This window comes from Micromys minutus, assembly GCF_963924665.1.
Source record: "Micromys minutus genome assembly, chromosome: 11".
Taxonomy (NCBI): domain Eukaryota; kingdom Metazoa; phylum Chordata; class Mammalia; order Rodentia; family Muridae; genus Micromys; species Micromys minutus.
The window spans coordinates 54,938,570-54,952,114 of record NC_137980.1 but is presented as its reverse complement, the minus strand read 5'-3'; the positions used below and the strand labels follow the sequence as shown (position 1 = coordinate 54,952,114).

Genomic DNA, 13,545 nt, shown 5'->3' with positions numbered 1-13,545 from the left:
CACCCCCACCCTACTGTCAATGTTCTACATCGTTTCTTGTGGGTGTAAATTTTCATACATACTTCCCTAAAGAATCTGTGGGGTTTATTCCTGGGGAGGTTTTCAAACGAATAAAATTACCCCATGTGTATTTATCCCCCCCCCCCGCCCCGTGCTTTTAACAGAAACAGCGAGGTGCTGCTGCCCGGGTCCTCGGGTGGTCTGGAGTCCTTCCTAACCCTGTTTTCTCTTGGCACTTTATCCACACTCGCATTTCGTGTTTCTCCCCTCGCCTTCTCCTCACGCTTAGCTTTGCGGCCCCGCCTAACGCACCCTGGAATGGTGGGGAGAACACTTAGCAGTGAATTTTAAGACCCCCCCCCCCACACACACACACATACACACACCATAGAATGCAGGCTTTGCGCCCTCTGGCGGCTGCTCCTGTGAACTGCAGCGGCGCCTTCGCGCCTGATTTTCCTACTCGAGGGCGCGGTCAGGAAGCTACGCCTGTGGTGTGACTAGAACCTTCTTGGGCGACCTGGCCAGAGGTGGTCAGGTTGGTCTCTGCTTTTCAGGTTCTCTAGTGAACGTGAGGACCATCTCGAGTTGCCCGTGGCTCTACATATTTGCAGGTACCCGTTATGGATAAGTTGTTCTTTTGTGTTTTTTCATGAACCAAGGTTTTTTCTATTACATGTATTTAGTGGGGGAGGGGGCACATGCAACACTGCGTGTGGAGATCAGAGGGCAATTTACGGGAATAGGTTTTCTCCTACCATCACATGGGTCCCGGTGACCAAACTCAGATTGGCCGGCTGGGGCACATGTTACCTGATGAGCCATCTTGACTTTAGTTTTGCTTTCACAAAGAGATAGCAGTGTCTTCCTCTGCAGCCCACGCTGGCCTTGAACTCGTGATGCTGCTTCAACTTCCCGAGAGCTGAAATTACAGGCCTGTGTGGCCGCTCCAAACTTTGTAGTTGCGATCTAGTCAGATAAATGAGTACGTGCGATGGGCGGAGCTAAGCTCATGGTGCCGAAAAGGAACCCCTAGCGACCGACAAGACAAACCCGGTTGCAACTGGAGCGCTTCCTCACCTTGGCCGACCCAAGGCTCCCCAGCGACGGTCCTGTCCCGAGGACGCCCCGCCCACCCTTCTCGGACTCCCAGCCCCATTATAAGATGTGGAGTGCTTCCCCGGGCGTCCATCTCTGTTAGAAAGTCGGTTTGCCAAGGGCCAGAACTTTGAACCCTGTTCACTTGTATATCCTAAGCCCTTCCCACGGTGCCAGGCTTACAGCTAGCACTTAGCTGGAGTTGTTGAATTCACTGGAGTTGATAATGAAGCCCCTAAAGGAAGACTTTTTTTTTTTTTTTTTTTTTTTTTTTTTTTTTTTGAGGTTTTTCTAGACAGGGTTTCTTTTGTAGTCCTGGCTGTCTTAGATCTCATCTGGAGATCAATGTGGCCTCGAACTCAGAGATCTGCCTGCTCAGCCTCCCAAACTCTGGAATTAAAGCCATATCTGGCTTAAGAGGTCTCTGACTTGAAGTGCAAAAAGCAACTTCAGAATCTAGGAGTTTCTGGGGATGTAACCCAATTGGTAAAGCACTTGCTTAGCATGCACAAAGCCCTGACTTGGATCCCCAACCCTGCATAAAACCAGGACTGGTGTGATCCTGGCCTAGAGGCCGAAGGCTAAGAAGTTCAAAGCCATTTCTGGGTAGATTTGGAGACTGAGGTCAGCCTAGGGCACAAACAAAGGGATAAACAGACTATGAGTTAGTTGTGCCTGTGCATATAAACATTAAACTTTCTGTAAAACTTAAACTGCTCTAACAGAGTTAGGGGCATGACTCAGTATAAAGTACCTACCTATGCCCTGAATCCATCCCCATCACCAAAAATGCAGGCTGTGGGCGGGGAGGAAAAGATTCAGAAACAAAAGATCTTAAAGAAACAAAAGCTAACATGTTCTAAGGATTACACACGTCAGGGAGGACACATGCTGTGGTCCATTCACGTCTGCAGTGAACAGTGAGCCACACCCACACAGCCCATGAAGGTGGCTGTTACAGTAAGACAGGAGAGTTCCTGGGGGGGGGGGGGGTGGCACTTGACATTCATGTTTGAAAATAAGATTGGATTAGGCAGAAAGGTTGTTTTACAGAAAGATAAGGTGGGCTATGGTGGCTCAGAGGTAGTTCTGAAAGTAGCCAGGGTAACCGGTGAGAGTCCTTAAGGCGTTGAAGTTTATTGGTCCCCGCTGGGAAAGAACTGACTTGGAGTGACTAGATGGCAGCAAAGGGTCCCCAAGGGTTGGTAACAGGTCATTAAAATAGCAGTGCATGTGGGGCACCGGTGAAATGCTGGCCACTGTCTGAGGGGGGTAGTTGGGATGGAGGGACTCCCTGCGGGACCTGGGACCTAGGGGGACAGCATTCCAGGGCCCTGGAGTAGCCTCTGCTGGGGAGGTTTCCCTTTCAGAGCCAAGCATGTGTCCCTGAGGCTAACACGTTTGGCCTTGGTTCAGGCGGATGGACATGTGTATGGACCAGAAGACACATCAAACAGAGGAGTTCCAGCCAAAGAACCACAAAACCCTTGGAGAGCAGTCAGGGTTGGGAGCTAGTCCAGTAGGCTTCATGACTGGAGAGGCTTGGTAGGGGTGGTGGCACCCAGGCTAGCAGGGAGAAGGAGGCAGAGGAAGGCATTTTACACGGGTGAAGATTCTCCTGCCTGGAGACAAAGCAGCCTGGTGATAAGGGCTGTCTCTACAGCTATGGTTACTCTGTGACTCTCTTGGCCTGCGCTCACAGGTAGATGTGAATTCTGTGGCCAAAGGCCAGCGCCTCAGGCTGCTCCCGCAAGCCTGAGAAGGGCCAGCTCAAACTGTACCAAAGATCTAAAGATAACTGCTTGGGATGGGATGGGGGGAGAGATGGGAGGCTCGTTGCTATCTTCTAGGTACACTTTGAGTAGTGTTTCTGAACCCCATAGCACGCTGTCTGCTGGATGAGGGAGAGGGACCCCAGGTCTCCATAACAGCGGGGTCTCTCGGAGCTCAGGGCTGCAGGCAGTTCAGAAAAAGCTGAAATATTCACAGAAGGCCAGTCAAAAGGAAGCTGAGTGCCAAGACTCTCATTTGATCAATTTTCTCCCAGGGCAGCCCCCTGTGGTTCTGGCTCCAAGCCTAGCCCATGCTTCCTGTTACACTTCCTTCATACAAGTATATTCCTTCCTTCCTGAGTCTCGGTTTCCCCATCTGTGAGATGGGGCAGAAAAGCATCCCTTGCCCTGCAGGCTGGTTACTGTTGTCCAGACACCAGAGGCTTGAGAGTCCCCCAAAAGCTCTGTGGCTCTACGCAAGACCTGTCTCCTCATTTATACAGCAGGGCTCTTGTAGTAGGCTCCCAAAGGCAAGAGTGAGGGGCAATGGTTAACTTATGTCTGACCGCAGGAGACTCTGTCCCACCCCTGACTTGTTCCCGCGGGAAGGAGAGGGGCGGGATGCAGAATGCTCAGGTCCCGCGGGCTTCAGGCAATAGCTCCTGAGCGCTGTTGCAAGGCCCACTCCCGGGCCCCGCCTACCTTCCCGCCACGGGGCGGGGACAGACAGGTGCCGCCACAGACTCCTGAAGCCTCCGAGCAAGCTGACCCTCCGTCCCTAGGTGAGTCCCTAGGTGAGTGGTGTGGAGCATGGGCAGGGGGCGTCTGTGTGGGGACAGCGGGTGGCCTGTGACCTTTCCCCTAGTTCCCAGCAGGAGGGGGGCTGGGATAAGGAACAGCTGCGGACTGTGAGCCAGCCGTCCTTGCGCTCCCAGTTTGGCCTGCTTGGCCTTGGATGCTACACCTGTATCCACCTGCCCAGCCTCAGCAACCTGGTCTGGGTGCACAAGGTCCCGCCAGTTTAGGATGGCTCTCCTCCAAAGTTTGGCGAGTGTGGGAGGCCGGATGCCCTTCCTAGCCCGCAGGGAGGGGAGGAAGGAAGGGAACCTGAGACCTCCTCCCTCCCTCCCCGAGACCTGGGCCACCAAGGCTTGCCATACCCAGGCCCGGTGGGACCTCCTAAGAGGATCGGAGAAGACCTCAGGGCATACAGCTTGGGAGCACAAGCCTGGATGGCAGACAGCTCTCTGAGATCAGGGTGGCCAGGATGCCATTGCCACCAACCTGCTTTCTGGGCATGTGGTTGCCCAACAAGTCTTTGCCAAGGGAACTTGAATTGGCATGAGTTGGGGGGCATAGGTGAAAATTCCCGTCCTACTTAGATGTGAGAGGGCCCAGGCTCCTGGCTACCCAGTAGCAGCCCCTGAACCTACACCTCCTCTTGGTCTCTTCCTCTCCCTCAGCTTCTCCTGTGCCCCCTGTTCTAGCATCTTTCCTTCTGCCTTCTTCGGGGTCTCTTGGCTCTCTGGGTCCCAGTGCCCTGTCCCCCCCACCCATCAGTCACTCTTCCACATTTCCTCACATCCTTTTCAGCACCCCACTCCCTTCCCTAGGTTGCCTTTCTGGTCCCTTGCTCTGCCTACCCAGAACAGGTCCTACTTAGTCCCCAGGGCCAGCTGCAGGCCGGGGCCGGCTCTCTCCAGTCTGGGCCCCCTAGGTTCAGTGCCCACCAGCTGCCAGCCTATCTATTTAGAGAGAGCATCCAACCATGGTATCAGAGTATAGGGTGGCCCAGTCCCTTGCAAGCCACATGCTGCCTCCACGTAGGAGAAAATGCCCCCACACATACCCCAGTTCCCGTGGGAGAACTCTGTACTGACAGATACAGATACAGACAGGCCCGGTGACTGGCAGACTTCTGAAAACCCTGAGTTGGGAGGCTTTGCGCACAGAAGCCAGGAAACGGGTACAGTCCAGGACCAAGGTCAAGCCACTCAGGGAGGGGACAGCCCAGTGCCACACAATGGGACTGTGGGACTGCTGACACTCGGTGTTTGATGTAAAAGTAACAAAGAGGGTGGTGTGAAGTCACTTAGCATACACAAGACCCTGGTTCACTCCTGCAAAACACACACACAGGAACATCAGAAGTGTCAAGCCTGAACTCAGAGGCCCCTTGCCACCACCTGCTTCTGGGCCTTATCTTCGTCAGAGCCTTTGCCTATCTCTCCCCAAAGAGACCCCAGCACCCAGGAAGCAGCTCTATCTTAGGGCCCATGTCTCTGGCCCACTCCCCACTTCCTTGTTCTCTACTGCCTGGCCCCAAAGCCTGAAATGTTAGGTCACTGCTCTTCATCCTTTCCAGGGACCTGCTTTGTAGTCCCCCATGAGCAGCGGTGTCACCTCCAACCTTCTTTTTCCTTTCCGGGCTCAGTTTCTCCCTCTGTGAAATGGGGGTGAACCCAGGACTGCTGAGAGGCTGCGGATACAAGCGGTTTGGTGCGGGCAGGACGGCTTGTTGTCTATCAGGACCCTGACACGCCGTGGTGGCCGTACCCTGCTTCATCTGCCGTCCCTGTCACAGTTCTCTCCGTAGCCATCAAGACTGGATGTCCTTCACCTAGGAGACGGTCAATGAGGACACATTCACACTGTCCCTGAAGGGCCTTGTGACATCCCCTTGGCTTCTCTGCTGCTCTTAATCTGATAGCCACAGTCACACTAGCCCCGAGGCTAATCTTAGACCTTGGAAAGAGAGCGAGCCACACTGGCTGACCACTTGGACCCCTTGTTCCCAAACTCCTCTGACACCCATATTCCCACCTCCCCACTCTTCCTGGCTCTGGGGTATACTCACTGCTGCCTGGACGGCTCTGCATTTTTGATTTTTCTGTTTTCCTTGTTGACTGATCCATTCCCATTCCAGAGAACGGAGACAATTGTTCAACTGGGTGTAGACACTCAATAAAGGCAGGTTACAAACCCAAGTGAACAAGAACCACAAGGCAGAAAATACAGATACTGACCCAGGCCTTGTGACCTAGGCCGATAGTCCCAGCTTCTAGGGTGTCTGAGGCAGGGGGAATCCCTGTCTGGACTACAGAATGAGATCACAGCCAGCCTGGATAACTCAGGGAGACTGAGCAATGGAGCTGTGCATAGCTTGGTGACAGCGCTCTGGCCTGGCGTACGTGTGTCCCTGAGTTCAATGCCTGAGCCACGCCCTGTCTCCTGCTCATCTTCCAACATGTCCCCACCACGCCTGGAACACTCACTGCTCTGAGAGTGACAGTCCGACTTTGCTGTCCCCTCTGCCTGGGACATCCCCTCGCCGTCAGCCACCTGTGCGGATTGTTCCTCTCTAGACTTAAAGAACTGTTTAGAACAGAAGTGGGGAGTTGGGGTGCAGACCCTGATGGAACTCCACCCATCTCTCCTTCCCGTGACAGCCCTGGAGGGGAAATTACTCCTTTAATTACAGGCTCCCTCTGTTCCCTTTATCATCTGCTGTGTCAGGAAGTGGCAGAGCGGGTGACTGTCAGGACGTCGTGTCCTCCTGTGCCCCCAGAGCACCAGCCCAGCAAGAACGCTGGGAAGGCTCCCTGGTGCAGACTTTGCAGGAACCTGGGTGGAGAAGCCACAGTGCAGCTCTGAAGGTGCAGCTTGGGAGTGGCCTGTCTCCAGGTCCTCTAGCAAACGTGGGGTCAGGCCAGGGCAGCCCTGAGTGAGAATGGGATAGCCTCCAGGTCTGGTCACTCCGTGCTCCCATCTCTTTATCATTTCCTGTTCCTAGGTGGCTTTCCTGTGTGGGGATCAGGGAAAGGAGTTGACAAAGCATCAAAGATTCTTGGGTGAGGCTCAACCACGAGATAGCTCTAGAACTACTAGGACCAAAGAGGGATTTGTGCGTGTGGTGACTTTTTATACTCCTGAGGAAAAAAGTGGGAAGATCTAGCGCTCTAGGCTAGCCTGGGCTAAATAGTCTGATTTTTGTCTCAAAACCAGAACAGGAAGGGGGGAAAGGAAAAGACTTGGAGTCTGCTTGCGGTTACCCAATTGGCGAGATCTGGCATAGGACCAGCTCAAGGGTACACTTTGAAAGCAAAGGGGTCCCCTTCCTCTGTCCAAGGAGGAGCCCACTGAAGTGATAATTCACGAAGGTTCATGCCATGTGCCGGCTGGTTAGTCTTGGGCATGTGACTCTTTCTGGGCCTCACCTGCTCATCAAAGATACTAGTGTGGGATGGGTAAACTTCTTTTGCTATGAGTATCAAAAAAATGTTGCATCTGCTGACTTTTCCAAATCATGTGAAAATTAACATGTAACCATGGAAATAGCATCCTGGAGTCATTTTCCCATCCAGAAGAGAGTTGGTAACCTGTTCATGGGTCAAAGGCCTACCTATGTGTTTTTTCTCTAAACTGTTTATATCCTTGACAAATTTCTTTCTGGAGTTTTCAGTTGTTGGTTGGCAAAAACCCTTTACATATTAAAGAACCAAGTCTTTTGACAGTATCTCCTCCAGATCTTTTGACTATGCTGTTGGTATTTTTTACAGAAGGTGTTTTGTTTGCCTTTTTTGCATTTATTACATCTGTGAGTTTTAACATTCCTGAAGTTGGATATATCAATCTTTTCTTTTATGGTGTCAGGATTTCTAAGACCTGCCTAGGAAATCCTTGCCCAGTCAAAGGTTATCTATGAACAACTGCATCTATGTTTTCTGCTGATGCGAAGCCGGCTCGTTGATGACGAAACTGTAACTGTCTCACCAGGTGTCCTCCACCAGCCCCTCTGCAGCCGGACCTGGAGGACAGGCGATCGTCTGGCCCAGGCTGCCCACAATGGCCTTCCTGACACACCTGCTGGTCTGTGTCTTTGGCACGGGCTCCTGGGTGGCCATCAATGGGCTCTGGGTAGAGCTGCCTCTGCTGGTGACTGAGTTGCCCGAGGGCTGGTACCTTCCCTCCTACCTTACTGTGGTCATCCAACTGGCCAACATAGGCCCCCTCCTAGTAACCTTGATGCATCGCTTCCGACCCGGCTGCCTGTCTGAGGTGCCCGTGATCTTCCTTATCCTGTGCGTAGGCACAGCTGCCTGCATCCTCCTGGCCTTCCTGTGGAGCAAGACCTCCTGGATACAGGGTGGACAGCATAGTGTGGCCTTCATCGTCCTCACCTTCTTCCTGGCCCTGGTAGACTGCACTTCCTCCGTCACCTTCTTGCCCTTTATGAGCCAGCTGCCCACGTACTATCTTACCACCTTCTTCATAGGTGAGGGGCTCAGTGGCCTCCTGCCTGCACTGGTGGCCCTTGTCCAAGGCGCAGGTATCACCACCTGTGTCAATGTCACGGAGACACCAGGTACCACCTTGAGCCCTGTGACCACTATGGAGACGCCCATTACTCAGGTACCTAGCGTGACCCAGAGCCATTACCGTACAGTGCTTCATCCCCAGTAGAGGAAAGGGGGGACTGGCGTCTGCTATCTCCCTTGTGTATTTGACACAACTACATGTTTATTTATTATTAATTTATTTTATTATTGTGTGTATTCTGACACACGTGATTCTGACACACGTGTATAGGGGCACAAGCCAGAGCACAAGTGTGGAGTCAGAGGACAGATTTGTAGTCAGTTCTCCCCTCCCACCTTTGCAAGGGTTTTAGGGATGGAACTCAGGTCATCAGCCACAAGTGCCTTCACCTCTGAGCCATCTTGTCAGACAAGGGCTACAAATTAAAGTGTGTGAGTGGTGGAGGTGTATTGTGTGTGTGTGTGAGAGAGTGGTGGAGGTGTGTGTGTTTGAGTGGTAGAGATGTGTGTGTGTGTGAGTGGTGGAGGTGTGTGTGTGTGGTGGAGGTGTGTGTGTGTGAGAGAGAGTGGTGGAGGTGTATGTGAGTGGTGGAGGTGTGCGTGTGTGTGAATGGTAGAGGTGTGTGTGTGTGTGTGTGAGTGGTGGAGGTGTGTGTGTGTGAGTGGTGGAGGTGTATATGAGTGGTAGAGGTGTGTGTGTGTGTGTGTGTGTGTGAGTGGTAGAGGTATGTGAGTGTGTGAATGGTAGAGGTATGTGTGTGTGAGTGGTGGAGGTGTGTGTGTGTGAGTGGTAGAGGTGTGTGTGTTTGAGTGGTAGAGATGTATGTGTGTGAGTGGTGGAGGTGTGTGTGTGTGTGAGTGGTGGAGGTGTGTGCGTGTGTGTGTGTGTGTGTGTGAGTCGTAGAGGTGTGTGTGTGTGAGTGGTTGAGGTGTATGTGAGTGGTGGAGGTGTGTATGTGTGAGTGGTGGAGGTGTGTGTGTTTGAGTGGTAGAGATGTATGTGTGTGAGTGGTGGAGGTGTGTGTGTGTGTGAGTGGTGGAGGTGTGTGTGTGTGAGTGGTGGAGGTGTGTGTGTGTGTGTGTGTATGAGTGGTAGAGGTGTGTGTGTGTGTGTGAGTGGTGGAGGTGTGTGTGTGTGTGTGTGTGTGAGTGGTGGAGGTATATGTGAGTGGTGGAGGTGTGTATGTGTGAGTGGTGGAGGTGTGTGTGTGTGAGTGGTAGAGGTGTGTGTGTGTGAGTGTGAGTGGTGGAGGTATGTGTGTGTGTGAATGGTGGAGGTGTGAGTGGTAGAGCTGTGTGTGTGTGTGTGTGTGTGTGTGTGTGTGTGTGTGTGTGTGTGAGTGGTAGAGGTATGTGTGTGTGAGTGGTGGAGGTGTGTGTGTAGTGGAGGTTCAAAAAATTTGAGATTCAAACATGATTCAGTGGTGACATGAAGTTAAACTGTCCCAGACAGTGACAGGGACTTGGGGTTCATCAGGGTGTGGGGGTGTACTCTGGGAGAGGAGAGGAGATGGCTGATGAGCAAAGGTGGCCAGTCATAAACTCAGATGGAATCTGGTGAGTGACATGACAAAGGTTGCCTATTTCAGTCCTGAAAGTGTCCACATCTCTCCCTAGAGGACCTTGGGGTGCTACGACTTTGTCCCAACTCAACCAGTTTAGAGTAACTGGTGCTAAAGGAGTCTATTGGGGGGCTATCCTGGGCCCCCAAACAAAATCACAAAGACCTGGGAAATGATAATCTAAGGTCTAGATGTCTCTGATCTCCCCAGCCCCAGGTTTTATCTGGGAGTCTGTGAGGTAGCGGTTGTTTCTGATATCTCTGCCTCCCCCAGGGGTGTGGCTGACTGAAGCTTTGTTCCTCCACAGAGAGCCCTTAGCCCTTCCGTGTCACCCCCCACCTGGCACTTGGAGAGTCACTACCTGGCCCCTCGCTTCTCACCACTGCTGTTCTTCTTACTGCTCTCCTTCCTGATGGGCAGCTGCCTGGTCGCCTTCTTCATCCTGCAGCGACAGCCCTGGGGACGGCAAGGCTCCATAGAGGACCTCCTCCACTCCCAGGTCACCCTGCACTCTATCAGGCCACGAGACACAGAGGACACCAGCTCACTGGGTGCCCCTGTGAGCAGCCCAGGCAAGGGATCAGTGGAAGTCAATGTATCTTCGCTCCGCCCATCCCAGCTGGCCTTCATCTACTTCGTGGTGGCCTTTGTCAACGCTCTCACCAATGGCGTTCTGCCCTCGGTGCAGACCTACTCCTGCCTGCCCTACGGGCCTGTTGCCTACCACCTGTCTGCCACCCTCAGCTCTGTGGCCAGCCCCCTCGCCTGCTTCCTTCCCATCTTCCTACCTAACAGGTATCCCACCCGACCAAGGGAACTCTAGTGGGGGTCACTTTATTTCAGAACCCTAAGTGTCAAGCCCCACCTACTCACTGTCCAATATGTGGGGTGGTTGGTAATATGGTCTTCCAAATGTATGGGTAACACAAAGCTTTGCCTCTGTGCCTCTAGGGTACCTATCTGAAAAATGGGAGTGACAATAATTCCTCCTATGATGTCTGGGAATGTGATATGGGTTGTTCTCAGTGTTCTCTATCAGAGAAATGGAGATGGGATTGTTCAGCCTTACCCCTGCCTCTGGCTCAGCCAACCCCATCAAGTTGCTCTTCTAGGATACCTAGGCAAAGATGTGGCTACCAGAGTGGACAGAACCCTGGTTCAAAAGTGTGAGGAGTTCTGGCTCTCCCCCAGGGAGAAACATTCACCTTGGACTCTCAGAGCTTCGAGGCCCTGGCCTTGCTGCCGCTCCTGCCCAGTCAGATTTGCTACAAACACAGACCCAGCTGGGACCAAGAGCAAGGACGGGAGGATGAGCTAGGAGAGTTCATCAGTTCTACCCAGGGCTTCAAACTCTGGGAAGATAGAAGTCTGGGGACACAGGCTTAGCTCTGGAAACCTGACTGAGGTCATGTCAATGAAGGAGAGAGACTGGGCAACGAACAGACAGAAAAGCTGGGGTCGGGTGGACTGTGCTCACTCTGACGGAGGGAGGGCACACTACACAATCTCAAACTCATCTTCTGTACAGGACAGGGAGATGTGCTGCTCAGTCTGGGTGGGTGGACTCTGGGGAAGCGGTCTCACTTTGCAGAAACATACGAGAAGTGAAGGCTGCCAGGGACAGTTTCGCATATGCTGGTCAATCACTGCTAAACACTCACTTTCCAGGGGAAGGTCCCTCGTCCCAGGAAAGCAATGTCTTCAGCTGCCAGCCAGATTCTTATTGAATTTTAGCATCGCCTCCAAACTCATGGTTGCTCTCCCCAAGAAGTGGGGCAGGAGGCTGGAGAAAGTGTATCACACCCTGAAGGGCCCTGCAAAAATAAAAGCTCCTTCTGGTGGCTTCCACAAGGAGCTGGTGTCGTGAAGGAAACTATAGTCAACACGCACGGTTGGTGCATGGCCCCTAAATTTCATCCACTCCCTGGGTGCTGCCACATTCCCGTTGTGCGGGCAAGGATAGGTCAAAGATGGGTCAAGGGTCGGTTTCAAGGAATAGGTGGTTGAACTGTGATTTGGTATGAAGTCTTTGACACCTCTCAGTGTTCCCCTTAAGCTAAGTAGTCTAGAATTTTTTTTTTTCATGAGAGTCTAACCTTGGAGGTCCTGTCTGTGAAGGGGACAGGAGGCAGGCTTCTCAACTCCTTCAATGTCCTTCTCCACAGGTCCCTGTTATTCCTGGGGGTGCTCACAGTGTTGGGGACTGGCTTTGGGGCCTACAATATGGCCATGGCTGCTATGAGCCCCTGCCCCATCCTGCAGGGTCACTGGGGTGGAGAAGTCCTTATCGTAAGTATCCTCTCCCATTCTCACTTCTCAAAAAAAACAGGGCTTAAGGAGGTGACGTTGCCATGGATACCACTTCCCCCATATCATTTGGGAGAGGGAAAGACACCTGGGTTTCCTTCTACCCTGGAAGGATGGCTCCTTTGCCCCCCTATCCCTCCAGGGTCATCTCCACAGGACCTCCTTGTAGTCAGGGGTCATTTCCTCTTCCTTAGCCCCATGAGGTTACTCTTTGCTGTAGGTCATGCCCTTGAGCCCTCTTCCCCCTCCATCTTGTCTCTGGTGGCCTTGTCCCCGCAGGTGCTCTCCTGGCTGCTGTTTGCAGCCAGTCTCAGCTACGTCAAGGTGATGCTGGGTGTGATCTTGCGTGACCGGAGTCGCAGTGCCCTCTTGTGGTGTGGGGCAGCAGTGCAGCTGGGCTCTCTGATTGGTGCCCTGCTCATGTTCCCACTGGTCAATGTACTGAAACTCTTCTCTTCTGCTGACTACTGCAGCCTGGACTGCTCAGCCTAGGCTCACTTGGCCACCACAGAACACCAGGTACCCCCATCACTGAAGTTAAAAGCCAGAAGAACCCAGAGACACAAAGGGTAACAACCCTTTGCCCCATTCCCAGCCCTACCCCCAACCCCAATCCCAAGTGGTCATAGATCTGGGTCTCAGGAGCCTGAGTTTTTTAACACAGAGGCCTCCTTCCAACCTGGAGTTGCACAGCGCAGCCCCTCCCCCAACACTGTGCCCAGCTGCAGACTTCATTCTCAGTCTTTGGAGAGATCCGGTTTGTAGTGTTTGGAGGCAGCCTGAGGATGTTAGGGGAAGACCCCTGGAAGATTAAGCTGCCTCTTGCTTACTGTGAGACCTTGGGGAAGTCTCTTGACTCTCTAGGCCTTGGTTTGCTCATTTAAGGGGGGTTGTAGTAAACAGCCTTTCGCTTGTAGGCTTAGGCATCTAACAGGTTCTCCTGAGCTCTTTCCTGTAGGAACACCCTTCTTCATACAACCTGGAAGTGATCGGAGGATTTGGGACCCTGCCTCCATCCCTTTCCTGCCTCCCAAGCCTGTTGGTCCTGGGTCCCAGTAGAGCCCTCTGCCTTCCCTGTCTCCCAGGGTAGTGAGACACCGAGATGAACTGAGAGGGGCTCTGTGTCTGACAGTGAACCCACAGGACATAGAGTGGACAGTGAGGGCCTCGAGGGTGGCTCAGGCGGGATGAGTTTTCTGTAATTATTACTTTGTTTTGCATTTGTTCCTCTTTATAAAAATTAAAGCCCTTTCTGCTTTCATACTAGGGGCTGTGCACACACAGAATCCTGTGAAGGCTACACTGTATCAGCCTAATTCTAACCTGTTTTCAGTCAAGGTCAAGAACCAAGGCAGCAAGAGCAGAGAGAGGCCTGCCAGCCCACTGTTTCAGACTGTTGTCTTACTGGCTTGTACCACCCTGCACTCCTCTTACGCTTAAAGTAGGACTGGAGAGGTCTTCCAGCTGTTGAAGGCCGAGTCCCGTGAC

At 52.8% G+C, this 13,545-nt stretch overlaps 1 protein-coding gene across 3 annotated transcripts; it reads left to right on the top strand.

The window, feature by feature from the left end:
• Positions 1–7,715: 7,715 nt before the first annotated feature.
• SLC52A3 (solute carrier family 52 member 3) lies at positions 7,716–12,914 on the top strand (the record flags this gene model as incomplete). 3 transcript variants are annotated; one of them, XM_080925390.1, is made up of 4 exons in its annotated part: positions 7,716–8,282; positions 10,058–10,545; positions 11,916–12,039; positions 12,337–12,914. In XM_080925390.1, 4 exons carry the CDS (start codon positions 7,716–7,718, stop codon positions 12,547–12,549), a joined length of 1,392 nt encoding a protein of 463 aa, XP_080781516.1. In that variant the 3' UTR covers positions 12,550–12,914. The 3 variants fall into 3 exon arrangements, with proteins under 3 accessions (XP_080781516.1, XP_080781517.1, XP_080781518.1); XM_080925391.1 differs by having other exon boundaries at positions 7,716–8,291; XM_080925392.1 differs by lacking the exon at positions 10,058–10,545 and having other exon boundaries at positions 12,337–12,542.
• Positions 12,915–13,545: the final 631 nt, after the last annotated feature.